Here is a 15,353-nt window from a genome sequence, read left to right as displayed (position 1 = left end):
TTCTATTTCGGGACGGAGACGAAATCTCTTTGTGCTCCAAAATAGTCCCAGAGTTTTATGACTTTTTAGCTGAATTCCCCTTTACGGACGAAATCTCTTTGCGCTCCGAAATAGTCCCAGAGTTTTATGACTTTTTAAATAAATTCTCTTTAAGGACGAAATCTCCTTGCTCCAAAACGAAATCTCTTTGCGCTCCGAAATAGTCCCAGAGTTTTATGACTTTTTAACTAAATTCCCTTTAAGGACGAAATCTCTTTGCTCCAAAGTAGTCTATGTTATTTTTTATCCATTTCACAGCTCACAAATGCCCTTCCAATCCGTCCATTTCAGAGAACCATCAAGATAGGTAAAATATACCTACTGTTGTTCCAAATATCTAGAAGAGGTCCCTACACTCCCTAATCCCTAGCCATCAGTCTGTGATAAATTAGCATGGTGTAAGTGATTTGTGGATATTTTGTAGCATAAAGTGATGGTTTTGTTTACCATCAAAATCCTTTTTTTATCAATTATGTAAACTGATCTCCTGTATTTTATTGTAAATGTAGATCTTTCAATTAAATTAAATTAAATTAAATTAAATCTAGAAGAGGTCTCTACACAGTCTACACTCCCTAATCCCTAGCCATCAGTCTGTGATAAATTAGCATGGTGTAAGTGATTTGTGGATATTTTGTAGCACAAAGTGATGGTTTTGTTTACCATCAAATGTCAGTAGTGACAAAATAAGTGTCATAAGTGCCATCAGAAGAAGTGTCATAAATGACAATGGAAGTGTCATAAGTGCCAGAAGAAGTGTCATCACTCCACGTTAATGGGTTATGGGATGGGCCCTCTCCTACCCTAGCTCATAAAATGATAAACAGACAATTACTAATTCAAATAAATAATTCAAGTAGATAGATAAAATAAATACTTCAAACAGATAATCATAAATGACAATGGAAGTGTCATAAGTGCCAGAAGAAGTGTCATCACTCCACGTTAATGGGTTATGGGATGGGCCCTCTCCTACCCATAAAATGATAAACAGACAATTACCTAATTCAAATAAATAATTCAAGTAGGTAGATAAAATAAATACTTCAAGCAGATAGAAAGAAAAAAATAGATAAAAGCGTCCATTTGTTACATCAGAGTGTAGTTTTCGACACTTTTTTTTCCTCGGTAGTTTGTAATTTTGTGATTTTTGAGTATTCTTTGTGTTACATTTCTTTGTGTATGTCTCCCCAATCCACAAATCCACTGCAACATTCTTGCGAAACACTCGATTATACGGGTTATCCATTATTATTATTAACAAGTTTCCATTTAAACATCAGAGTGTAGTTTTCGACACTTTTTTTTCCTCGGTAGTTTGTAATTTTGTGATTTTTGTGTATTCTTTGTTTACATTTCTTTGTTTATGTCTCCCTAATCCACAAATCCACTGCAACATTCTTGCGAAACACTCGATATTATACGGGTTATCCATTTAATGAGATTTTTTTTTTTAAGTTTTTACCTTGGTTTCTCTAAGGTCTTGGTTAGACTGCGGGGCAAAGGGACTTTTCAGTCCTATCCCAGCAGGATAAACAATTTATATTCTAATCTTTTCTTTACACATGTCTAATTTGCAAATCTTCTAATTAAGTTGAAATTGGAAATTTATTGCCACTGGATGAAGTTTAATAAATTTATTTTGCTTTGTTTTATGAAAATTTAAAATTTTGACTATATGGGCGCTACAATGAAACGCAGGTTCACTACAATGCTTATTATTATGGGCGTTGCAACGCAGTTTCTCGATTTCTGATAGAGACTACATGGGTTTCTATAAAATAGATCCAATTTCATTTAAATCGAAAGCCGATCTTGATACCCACAAAATTGTGAACCTCTTTTTGGCTTCACCAAAAATACATAATTTTCCCCCCATTTTCCAACTTCACCTCTGTTTTCATTGTGTTCGTATAACAGCATTTTTATGGTGCTCAGTACCAGCACTACAAAATTTTCGAATTAAGAAAAACAAATTAAAAAAAAAAAAAAAAAAAACAAAGAGACCCTTAATTAAACATAATAAATTCAACCATACAGACTTTATGTCTGCAGATTGGCAGAATAAAGAATTAGGAGCGGGAGGGTGAGAAATTGGGAGATTGAAGAGGAGGAAAAGATTAATTGGGAGGGGGAGAAATAGAATCCGAGAGAGGGGAAGAGAGAAAAATTACGAGAGGGGGAAATAGATTGGGAAGGAGGGGGTAATTTTGGAAACAAAGTAGCACACATTAACATTAGTCAGTTAATTCTAAACACAAGGAAGTTGAAAAATAAAGTACATAGGTTAAATATGTAATTATGCAGGTACATGGTACATTATATTCAGTATACATATACAGTACATAAGGCAGTCGAAACACTGCTTGTCAGTAGTGTCAGTACACTCAATTTGTCAGCCTACTTAGCTTGGAAGGGAGCGCACCTGCCTTGTGAACGCTAGGTCCCTGCTTCGATTCCCGCCCGGGGCGAACTTTATCCTAAACAGATAAGGTTCGTTCTTGGAACGGCTGGGTTTCTCCTATTCTGTCCTCCCTCTCTTTGATTGCGGGACGATAAGACCTCCCAACGGAGTTTAAGGTGGCAGAAAGCCTGATATGTCTTCAGCAGATAGAAATTTTGTAATTAGTATCTAGGGACCTCAAAACGTGTTTTGGCACAATTAAAAGGGCTGATTCTCACATGCCAGAATGAAAAATCCCAAATTTCGAAATAAAATCAGGGACTTGAAATTTGCGGAAAAAAATCCCAGAGTTTCTAAAATTAGGGATTTAAAATTAGAGAGAAAAAATCCCAGCGTTTCTTATGCACGAGTTAAAACTCTTAGACGATTACCTAATGAGAGTATTTATAGTCCCACCCCCCTCTAGGCAAATGTTTTAGTCCAGAATTCGTCATACACGAGCTAAATTAATACCTAATCTGATGGGAATTTATACAGCCCCCTCACCCCCTGTAGACCGCCTGGGCTGACTGGGCCCTTGGAGACCCTTAGAGCCTCCCACCTTTACGGGGTACGCGGGTTTGAAATTTGCTTTTGAGTCTGATAGATAGTTTGAGTTTGATAGATAGTTTGAGCTTGATAGATAGTTTGAGTTTGATAGAGAGAACTGTAACCACGGAGGTCTCATCGTCCTCATAATATTGAAGAGAGCACAGGATAGGAGAAAGCCAGCCGTTCCGAGAACTGTTCCCCAAGGCAGGGGCGATGCCCTTCAAGCTAATTGGCTGGATAAGGGATATGGTTGAAATTGGTTTATAACCCATTTCCGAGCACACAGCAAAAGTGGCAGAAATATTTATTGAACAAACTCATTAACTCAACGATTTTGCTCTTGGTTTATAAGTTTTTTTCCCCCCGAAATTTTGGAAACATATTAAACACCTAACAACCTAACCTTAGTAAGAGATAACAATGGGAAAATTCTTCTTTTTGAAAACGACAAAGTTGCTGACAGATGGAAAGAATACTTGGAAGAGCTGTATGAAGGAGTTGAAATAGGAAATGAAGAAGATTATATAGAGAAGGAAGAAGATGTAGATAAAGACAGTTTGGGACCCGAAATATTGAGAAGTGAATTCAATAAGTCACTTAAAGAGTCTGTTCTCATGGCAAATCCGTAGTTTTGTATTAACCGATGAAAATTTATTCTTCAAATATGAAACCTATTCCTATATATGTTCAAATGTATTGATGTAGGCACACTTAATGTCTGAATTAGGTCAATCAAATTTAATAGTCCTAATGTATGTACGAGTAGGTACGAGTATTTCATCAATCAGTAGGTAATTATAATTAATGACAATAATAACCTAATAACTTCTAATAAGTTAATAACATTCATAGTAAAACACTAATTACACTGCTTACAATCTTGCTTACACTCGCTTTATTTTCATACCTACAGACTTTGTGGCCATATTGTGTAGGGGGGGGGGATGCTGATTTGAATTTATTTTTAATCGATAAATTGGCACAGGTCGTGGGAACTCTACGCATTTAGAAACAGAAATTAGGGGGTTGAAGAAAAAAAGAGCTAATTGAATTGTTTTGTATTGAAAATATGGTTTTTCTTCTAAAGACTTCTTCAGATAATAATGTACTGCTTATTTATAGTATACTGCTTGAAAAGGCTGAAGAGTCCCTTTTCCCCAGCAGGACGCTCGTACTATTACTTACTAACTGTGGTCAAATATTTTGAGCATGACAATGTTAAAGATAGTTCCCCCATTATTACACCTAAGACGACTTGACTTGGACTCGAACCGCCAACCTCCAGATCCAAAGTCGAACGCGTTAACCACTGCACTACTGAGGTTGGTGAGGTAGCTAAACCATTCATAATGTCATAGTGTAAAAATAAGAATTACGTCAAGGAGGGGATTCGAACCTGCGCTCTCCCATTTACCAGGCGAACGCGTGACCATCACTAAGCTACCGAGACAGGTAGACGGAAGAGTAGAATTACGTCACTCTAAGTAGGGATTCGAACCTACGCTCTCTCACTTACAACACCCAGACGGGTAGACCATAGGTAATTACGTCACTATAGGTTAGTAGAGCATGTATTATAAACCATTCATAATTTCATAGTGTAAAGAGAAGAATTACGTCAGTCTAAGTAGGGATTCGAACCTGCGCTCTCTGGCTTATAATACCCAGACAGGTAGAGCGTAGGCAATGACGTCACTATAAGTAGAGCATAGAGACCGACTAGGTCGAGTGACGGCCTTAATTGAGCGTCTGATTTGAATTTGGGGTAACGACGCGAAATCTAACTCAAGCGTGAATGCAGGCGAAAAAAAATTGGGGCAAAACCCCACGCAGAAAACACCTCAATCTGCACTTTGCGACCAGTGACGGAGGTGATAGAAATAAACAGGGGAGGGCTGAGGTTTATTTCCTTTTTAGAGGTTTAACGTCACAGTAGTCTGGCTGGGGAAATTTAATAATAATAATAATAGTGCTTATTTATACTGCTCGCATAGGACTGAAAAGTCCCTTTACTCCAGCAGTAGGCTACAACTATTATTGTGTTCATATTCTCAAATTATATTGAGGATAAAATTCCATACCTCGGCCGGGATTGAACCCACGCCCTCCTGTTTACCAGGCGAGCGCCTTGACCACTACACCACCGAGGCAGGTTTAACAGGAAGGACACGCGTCTGAAATTTCCTTTGCTAAAGAAATAGCAAAGTAGGTTGAGTGCGAAGGGCATTCGTAAAATTTGCAGCTAAAACCAAATGTTAGTTAGCCCAAAGCAATCACCCTAGCTAGGGCTGATTGAGAGGCTGACGAAAACCAATGACCCCGTCTGAACATGGAAAAAGGTGATAAACCTAGGATATTTAGTAAGCTAGGCTGCTAGTTTATAAAGGGTCAGTCCGTTGATGATGTGAAAAGAAGAAGGAGGAGAAGAAGAAGAAGAAGAAGAAGAAGAAGAAGAAGAAGAAATATCTCATCTCTTAGGGGATTCATCTAAAAAGCCGCCACTGAGTGTCACGTTTGCCACCAGCTCACCCTACTGACGTCTGTTTCACCGTAATTTCCATTATTCCCCATACGTATTTCCCCCCCCTCATACTCGTAATTAAGTAGTGGTATTGAACGAAATAAACCATATTTTCTGTCAGGAACTTGGCTGTGTGCCCCACCACTCGTTTTTGTTGTGTTTCTTAATGATTCCGAGAAAACGGTCGTTTTTGACGTCGGCCGAAAAGTGTTGATTCACGGTCATGAGATTCATGAGTTGAAATTGGAAATTTATTGCCACTGGATGAAGTTTAATAAATTTATTTTGCTTTGTTTTATGAAAATTTAAAATTTTGACTATATATGGGCGCTACAATGAAACGCAGGTTCACAGGTTCACTACAATGCTTATTATTATGGGAGTGAGTGAATGAGTGAGTTATTTAGAAAAAAAAGAACTACTCTTTTCACTCGACTATTCGGTCAATGAGTCAGATCTACCTATAGCTACGGGTTGAACAGATTAAAGAAAGTAGTTCTTTTTTACTACTCACTCAATCTTTACCTTGGTTTCTCTAAGGTCTTGGTTAGACTGCGGGGCAAAGGGACTTTTCAGTCCTATCCCAGCAGGATAAACAATTTATATTCTATTCTTTTCTTTACACATGTCTAATTTGCAAATCTTCTAATTTTTATTATTTTTTGCAAACCACGAGGCAAACAGCTGGTTTCATTTAAAATAAGAGGAAAACATTTCATGCGTCTTATTTTGACATGGCGCATATTGGCGCACGATAATCTTGAATTTTCACTTCAAGGCGCTAGGCGCGTGACGCGGGTGGGAATTTACGCAAGCTGGTGCGTAAAAATTTTGGTGTGAATGTTGCATTTTTTTATGTTTTAATATATTAGGAGGTAGGTAGGCTAGCAAAGCTAGGTAGGCTTAATTTCAAAATTTCTCCACGGCCCAGAAGATTTTACACGAATGAAAAGAGATTTTTTCAAAGATTATATATTTACCTATTTGAAATTATTAATTAACGAATTCGAGGTAAATTTATAATAACCGTGACCTGACAAAAACACTCGTAGAAACGGTTCAATGCTTTTAGCGTCCGGCAGTTTCCAATTTTCCATCCCTAATGAGTTGGGTCAGTGATTTCCGTCGTAGGCCTCCATACGCGTTATCAGGCCCAAAATATAGTATAATGAATAAATGACCTTTAAGCCTTGTACGAGTACACAAGGTACGAAATATCTCCTAACTTGGTTTTCCAGTTAACCTTGAATCACTGTTCTGAAGTTCACATGAAACATGAAGACACCGGAAAACATTGAACACTTCCAACACTTTTAGACACTGATGCTTTTTGGAAACCCGAATCGCTGATCTCTGATTGAGGCAGGAACAAAACCTCCTGTAACACTTTTTGACACTGACGATTTTTAGAAACCGGAAATGCTTAGCTCTGAAGGAGGCAGGAACGCTGAGTAAACTGTCTTTCTAATTAAGTCTATGAGGATACTAGAAATCGCCTGGCACTTTTTGGACATCCGAATCACTGAACTCTCAAGGAACCAGGAACGAAATCAGTTTTGGAAACCCGAAACACTGAACTCAGAAGAAGACAGGAACGAATTGAACCCGAAACTCGGGAGCTCTAAAGGAGGCAGGAACGCAACTAACGGAATCTCGTCTGTCCACTTCAGACTGCAGCAGTTCCTAGCGATGCAGAAACTGCAGAAACAATTGAGACGCAGGTACGCTGCATGGCAGCAGTTCCTAGCGATGCAGAAAGTCATGTCCAAATTGAGACGCAGGTACGCTGCATACACGCTGAGGTATGCACGCATATTAGGAATATCGGAGTGTTCACGGCCGATGGAGATTTGCTATCCCAGCACGCGCCCCGGTTGAGAGACAAATTCGAAAATTTGAGGTAATTTTGTTATAGAGAACATAAGTTTATTGGTAATGTTGCAAGGGACACCTTTCCGATTTCTAAGGTGAAGTAGGAGTTCAAGAGAAATCGTTGATCATAATATTATGTCACATCTGTACCTTGGATTTATTTTTTGACTTTCCAAGAAACATTCTTTTATGTTTGCAGAAAATAAATACAGGTTGACCTTGAAGCCTTTGTTTACTAATGTGAATGTTGCCAAATTTGGCATGTTTTTCGTCACATTTAATTGAAATCCGTAGTTCTGTGTTACCTTCTGACTTTTGGCAACATTGAATTTCGTTCTTTTTCACTTTTTTGACACAAGATTACTTCCGTGTTTCATTTGTGTTATTTTTCAATTTCATATAGGTAAGGTGCTTCGGCAAGGTGTGTCCAAACATAGATAGCCGACCATGTGTGGACACAGCTTTGGTGCAAATTAATCAAGGGAATTTCTGGACTATCGATTTACAGTACGATCTAGCTGTAAATATCCTCCAAAGGAATTTGCGATTAATAATAATCAAGAGGGCTCTGATTTTTTTTTTTCTGAACTGTGATAGATAGTTCATCAATGAATTGCGAATTTTGAATATTTTTTAATAGAGTAAAAAATAATAAGAGGGAAAGGGGGTTTTTTTTTTTTTTTTTTTTTTTTTGATTTTCTGAACTGTGATAGATAGTTCATCAATGAATTGCGAATTTTCAATTTTTTTTTTAATAGAGTAAAATAGTAGGTAAATTGTAGTACACAATAGTAAACAAGGAAATGTTGGACTATCCGTGTAGCATGACTTATGTAGTAATGTGCATGGTGATCGAAATTAGTGCCCTACACGCCTTACACTTGACTTTAGACCACGCTACGCCACTGAGTGAAATAGTAAATTGTAGTACACAATAGTAAACAAGGAAATTTTGGACTATCCGTGTGGCTCTAAACATTCCGTGAGTGTGACAACCCCAAAATGCAAGTTCTCATTTCAGGTTATAGAAATATGGGCGGGCCACATGCCCCGCCCTCCAGAGGATGACCCCGGGGGGTAATTTTGGAAACAAAGTAGCACACATTAACATTAGTCAGTTAATTCTAAACACAAGGAAGTTGAAAAATAAAGTACATAGGTTAAATATGTAATTATGCAGGTACATGGTACATTATATTCAGTATACATATACAGTACATAAGGCAGTCGAAACACTGCTTGTCAGTAGTGTCAGTACACTCAATTTGTCAGCCTACTTAGCTTGGAAGGGAGCGCACCTGCCTTGTGAACGCTAGGTCCCTGCTTCGATTCCCGCCCGGGGCGAACTTTATCCTAAACAGATAAGGTTCGTTCTTGGAACGGCTGGGTTTCTCCTATTCTGTCCTCCCTCTCTTTGATTGCGGGACGATAAGACCTCCCAACGGAGTTTAAGGTGGCAGAAAGCCTGATATGTCTTCAGCAGATAGAAATTTTGTAATTAGTATCTAGGGACCTCAAAACGTGTTTTGGCACAATTAAAAGGGCTGATTCTCACATGCCAGAATGAAAAATCCCAAATTTCGAAATAAAATCAGGGACTTGAAATTTGCGGAAAAAAATCCCAGAGTTTCTAAAATTAGGGATTTAAAATTAGAGAGAAAAAATCCTAAGAAGATTGATTGAATATTCAAAAATTCAATTTGTGGGCATATTTTTTTCCTCTTCTCTAATTTTTATTTGTAATCTGGTTAAAACGACTTAACTTGGACTCGAACCGCCAACCTCCAGATCCAAAGTCGAACGCATTAACCACACTGCACTACTGAGGTTGGTGAGGTAGGTAAACCATTCATAATGTCATAGTGTAAAAAGAAGAATTACGTCAAGGAGGGGATTCGAACCTGCGCTCTCCCATTTACCAGGCGAACGCGTGACCACTAAGCTACCGAGACAGGTAGACGGAAGAGTAGAATTACGTCACTCTGAGTAGGGATTCGAACCTACGCTCTCTCACTTATAACACCCAGACGGGTAGAGCATAGGTAATTACGTCACTATAGGTTAGTAGAGCATGTATTGTAAACCATTCATAATTTCATAGTGTAAAGAGAAGAATTACGTCAGTCTAAGTAGGGATTCGAACCTACGCTCTCTCACTTACAACACCCAGACGGGTAGACCATAGGTAATTACGTCACTATAGGTTAGTAGAGCATGTATTATAAACCATTCATAATTTCATAGTGTAAAGAGAAGAATTACGTCAGTCTAAGTAGGGATTCGAACCTGCGCTCTCTGGCTTATAATACCCAGACAGGTAGAGCGTAGGCAATGACGTCACTATAAGTAGAGCATAGAGACCGACTAGGTCGAGTGACGGCCTTAATTGAGCGTCTGATTTGAATTTGGGGTAACGACGCGAAATCTAACTCAAGCGTGAATGCAGGCGAAAAAAAATTGGGGCAAAACCCCACGCAGAAAACACCTCAATCTGCACTTTGCGACCAGTGACGGAGGTGATAGAAATAAACAGGGGAGGGCTGAGGTTTATTTCCTTTTTAGAGGTTTAACGTCACAGTAGTCTGGCTGGGGACGATTCCCGCGTGGGGCGGATTTAATTCGAAACAGATAAGGTTCGTTCTCGGAACCGCTAGCTTTCTTGCCCTTGGGATCAATTTAATGTGAAGAAACTATTTACTGATGAAAATTTGTAATGAAACAATAAGTTGAAACATGAATACATACCTTGATGTTCTTGGCGTTCAGCACGGCCGTGGTGGTTTTGGATTCGGACTTGCCCTTGTCTTCGGCACCGTGCTTATTTATACTGCTCGCATAGGACTGAAAAGTCCCTTTACTCCAGCAGTAGGCTACAACTATTATTGTGTTCATATTCTCAAATTATATTGAGGATAAAATTCCATACCTCGGCCGGGATTGAACCCACGCCCTCCTGTTTACCAGGCGAGCGCCTTGACCACTACACCACCGAGGCAGGTTTAACAGGAAGGACACGCGTCTGAAATTTCCTTTGCTAAAGAAATAGCAAAGTAGGTTGAGTGCGAAGGGCATTCGTAAAATTTGCAGCTAAAACCAAATGTTAGTTAGCCCAAAGCAATCACCCTAGCTAGGGCTGATTGAGAGGCTGACGAAAACCAATGACCCCGTCTGAACATGGAAAAAGGTGATAAACCTAGGATATTTAGTAAGCTAGGCTGCTTGTTTATAAGGGGTCAGTCCGTTGATGATGTGAAAAGAAGAAGGAGGAGAAGAAGAAGAAGAAGAAAAAGTGCTCCAAAGTAGTCTATGTTATTTTTTATCCATTTCACAGCTCACAAATGCCCTTCCAATCCGTCCATTTCAGAGAACCATCAAGATAGGTAAAATATACCTACTGTTGTTCCAAATATCTAGAAGAGGTTCCTACACTCCCTAATCCCTAGCCATCAGTCTGTGATAAATTAGCATGGTGTAAGTGATTTGTGGATATTTTGTAGCATAGAAGAAGAAATATCTCATCTCTTAGGGGATTCATCTAAAAAGCCGCCACTGATTGTCACGTTTGCCACCAGCTGACCCTACTGACGTCTGTTTCACCGTAATTTCCATTATTCCCCATACGTATTTCCCCCTCATACTCGTAATTAAGTAGTGGTATTGAACGAAATAAACCATATTTTCTGTCAGGAACTTGGCTGTGTGCCCCACCACTCGTTCTTGTTGTGTTTCTTAATGATTCCGAGAAAACGGTCGTTTTTGACGTCCGCTGAGAAGTGTTGCCTTCACCGTCATGAGATTTCATGAGTTGAAATTGGAAATTTATTGCCACTGGATGAAGTTTAATAATTTTTTTTGCTTTGTTTTATGAAAATTTAAAATTTTGACTATATTACTATGGGCGTTACAACGCAGTTTCTCGATTTTTGATAGAGACTACAAGACTACATGGGTTTGCATTGGAGATTTACCAGTACCTATAAAGAGTGAGTGAATGAGTGAGTTATTTTGAAAAAAAAGAACGACTCTTTTCACTCGACTATTCGGTCAATGAGTCAGATCTACCTATAGCTATGGGTTGAACAGATTGAAGAGAGTAGTTCTTTATTACTACTCACTCAATCTTTACCTTGGTTTCTCTAAGGTCTTGGTTAGACTGCGGGGCAAAGGGACTTTTCAGTCCTATCCCAGCAGGATAAACAATTTATGTTCTATTCTTTTCTTTGCACATGTCTAATTTGCAAATCTTCTAATTATTATTATTTTTTGCAAACCACGAGGCAAACAGCTGGTTTCATTAAAAAAATAAGAGGGAAACATTTCATGCGTCTTATTTTGACATGGCGCATATTGGCGCACGATAATCTTGAATTTTCACTTCAAGACGCTAGGCGCGTGACGCGGGTGGGAATTTACGCAAGCTGGTGCGTCAAATTTTGGTGTGAATGTTGAATTTTTTTATGTTTTAATTAATTAGGAGGTAGGTAGGCTAGCAAAGCTAGGTAGGCTTAATTTGAAAATTTCTCCACGGTCCAGAAAATTTTACATGGAGGAAAAGAGATTTTTTCAAAGATTATTTACCTATTTGAAATTATTAATTAACGAATTCTAGGTAAGTTTATAATAACCGTGACCTAGCAAAAACACTCGTAGAAACGGTTCAATGCTTTTACCGTCCGGCAGTTTCCAATTTTCCATCCCTAATTAGTTGCGTCAGTGATTTCCGTCGTAGGCTTCCATACGCGTTATCAGGCTCAAAATATGTATAGTACAATGAATAAATGACCTTTAAGCCTTGTACAAGTACACAAGGTACGAAATATCTCCTAAGGAATGTTGAATTTTTTTATGTTTTAATTAATTAGGAGGTAGGTAGGCTAGCAAAGCTAGGTAGGCTTAATTTGAAAATTTCTCCACGGAGGAAAAGAGATTTTTTCAAAGATTATTTACCTATTTGAAATTATTAATTAACGAATTCGAGGTATATAATAACCGTGACCTGACAATAACACTTGTAGAAACGGTTCAATGATTTAGCGTCCGGCAGTTTCCAATTTTCCATCCCTAATGAGTTGCGTCAGTGATTTCCGTCGTAGGCCTCCATACGCGTTATCAGGCCCAAAATATGGTATAATGAATAAATGACCTTTAAGCCTTGTACGAGTACACAAGGTACGAAATATCTCCTAACTTGGTTTTCCAACATGGTTTGTCGACAGATTACGATGACGTGTTTACGCCATAATTCGCGCAACTTTTACTCAGTAAGACCTGGAATTTGCGAAAATTCGCTTTCACACTAAACGATCTGTCGAAAGATCTGGCTCTCTTTCTCTCTCTGTCTGTCTGTCTCGCTTTCGCTCTTTGATGATACCGGACACTGGGGTTAAGTGGCAGATAATGCCTCAGTTGGAACCAAGTTGGGAGTGTCGTCTTGTCGTACGGTGTGTAGGAAAATTCGTCAAGTTAAAATTTGGAATTCACTTCGTTCGATTCGACTTACCACACGTTGTTTCTCAATTCTGCTCACCAGAGCGGCACTACTGTTGCCAAATCCATCATCCTCAATCAGAGCAGAGTTTCGGAACCGACTGCCGGCATCTTGATAGTCTTCATCCTCGGAATCTGCGTAGCTGCTGCTACCTTCTGGAAAGGAGAGAAAATGAATATCGTAAAGTCAGAGCGTAATGAAAAAGGAGTGATTTTACCGCTAACCCTCATGACGATATCACAGAATATGTCGCCCACAACATCTTTCAAATAGATATTAGCCAGAACCTGAGAAGCATGTCTAGCTGATGAGTTCCAATGGGAACAAAAGATGCAGTAAACTGGTAGCAAGCTATAAAAGAGCAACGGAAAGCCTTTATAAGCATTTGCATCTAGACCAGTTTTCCTGCAGCGGTTGGTCCAGTGGTAACGCGCTTGCTTGCCATGCAGAAGGTCCCGGGTTCGAATCCCACCATCGACAAAAAATTGTGCTCGTTTTTCGATTGCAAATATTTTAAATTTTAACGGGTAACAAAAGATGCAGTAAACTGGTAGCAAGCTATAAAAGAGCAACGGAAAGCCTTTATAAGCATTTGCATCTAGACCAGTTTTCCTGCAGGGGACATCCCTCTACATTGCCTATCCAGAAACTTGCAAATTTTCAGGAAATTTCCGCCCCGGGAGGGGTTAGAACTCTTCACCACTCAAACACCCGACTCTGACTTAACCTCGGATGTAACAAGTTCCACCCCGTTGATCTTTTTAGGAGTTTCGTCCTTTTATCGTTCTCGTAAGTAAGCGCACGATCTTTTAACGAGTTTAGGTTGAGCCCTTGAGGGTTAATAACGAATTCTGTCCGCTAAAACTTACTTTGGACCGAGGAGAAGGTTTCGACTCTAGTGGATGACTTGGTGGTGGTTGTAGTCGAGGTGGTGCCAGTGGAGGTGGAGTTGTTGACGGTCTTGCTGGTCTGATTGGTGGACGTGGTGACGGCTTTGGATTCGTTGCTGGCGGGAACGGCGTTCTTCATGCTTGAGGATACTGCGGAGAGAGCATAAAGTATAAACTTTAAGGTGTGTCCAAACATGGTCGACCGGCTGTCGATCGACGAGGTGAATCTATGTTATCGAGGCAGTGTGGACAGTTCAGTTGACATCGATATCGATCACAGGCCACATGCGTCTAATGTAGCAGTTGTTTCATTGCTACGAAATAAAAACGGCGGTGGAACACTCATCTTTTAAAATAAAAAAATAAAATAAAAAAAAATGTATTGATGATGGTACACTTAATGTATGAATTAGGTCAATCAAATTTAATAGTCCTAATGTATTTCATCAATCAGTAGGTAATTATAATTAGTGACAATAATAACCTAATAACTTCTAATAAGTTAATAACATAGTTAATAACATTCATAGTAAAACACTAAGTAGGTACACTGCTTACAATCTTGCTTACACTCGCTTTATTTTCATACCTACAGACTTTGTGGCCATATCGTGTAGGGGGGGATGCTGATTTGAATTTATTTTTAATTGATAAATTGGCACAGGTCGTGGGAACTCTACGCATTTAGAAACAGAAATTAGGGGGGTTGAAGAAAAAAAGAGCTAATTGAATTGTTTTGTATTGAAAATATGGTTCTTCTTCTAAAGACTTCTTCAGATAATAATATGTTATGTACTGCTTTTTTATACTGCTTGAAAAGGCCGAAGAGTCCCTTTACCCCAGCAGGAGGCTCTTACTATTACCTACTAACTGTGGTCAAATATTTTGAGCATGAAAATGTTAAAGATAGTTCCCTAATTATTATACCTAGATTTTATTACTTAACTTGGACTCGAACCGCCAACCTCTAGATCCAAAGTTGATGCTGATCTGTGTACTGGAAGTTAGTTACAAACCAAATAGGGTACTGGGCACCCATCCACCACATATATCATTGGCAGAGAATCAATTACCTCGTGAGACCAGGGCTAAGTTAAACTTAGATCCGGATTTTCAAAGCTCCTTAACTCGTATACCTATCCAGAGTTGATCCTGTTGTACGAGATGAGTGCCCCCTCTGCCAAGAAAGCCCACACAACACTAAACACTAGTCATCTATTCAATTGTTCTGCAAATCCCACCAACCTTCCACCTGAAGACCTGTGGAATAACCCTATAAAAGTGGCTGAGTTCTTAAATCTACCAACGAGTCTAGAATTTGGAGATGACTGCTGAATTGTCGTCACTGCTACAACAACAACAACAGATTCAAAGTCGAACGCGTTAACCACTGCACCACTGAGGTTGGTGAGGTAGGTAAACCATTCATAATGTCATAGTGTAAAAAGAAGAATTACGTCAAGGAGGGGATTCGAACCTGCGCTCCCCCCTTAACCAGGCGAACGTGTGACCATCACTAAGCTACCGAGACAGGTAGACGGATGAGTA

General features: G+C 39.1%; 1 protein-coding gene across 1 annotated transcript in view; it reads right to left on the bottom strand.

Moving 5' to 3' along the window:
• LOC103517151 (uncharacterized protein DDB_G0283357-like) overlaps positions 1-13,955 on the bottom strand; it is a 35,306-nt gene extending 21,351 nt beyond the window's left edge. Inside the window, exons 1-2 of the mRNA XM_017447349.2 lie at positions 13,785-13,955; positions 12,928-13,070 (exon numbers count right to left, since the gene is read on the bottom strand). Coding sequence (XP_017302838.1) covers positions 12,928-13,070; positions 13,785-13,944 — 303 coding nt within the window. The 5' untranslated portion in view covers positions 13,945-13,955. The remainder of the gene's footprint in view (positions 1-12,927; positions 13,071-13,784) is intronic.
• Between the last annotated feature and the right edge of the window lie 1,398 nt (positions 13,956-15,353).

The sequence above is a fragment of the Diaphorina citri genome, unplaced genomic scaffold (assembly GCF_000475195.1).
Source record: "Diaphorina citri unplaced genomic scaffold, Diaci psyllid genome assembly version 1.1 scaffold1765, whole genome shotgun sequence".
Taxonomy (NCBI): domain Eukaryota; kingdom Metazoa; phylum Arthropoda; class Insecta; order Hemiptera; family Psyllidae; genus Diaphorina; species Diaphorina citri.
Note: the sequence above shows the minus strand (reverse complement) of the source record. Positions and strands in the feature narration are given on the sequence as shown.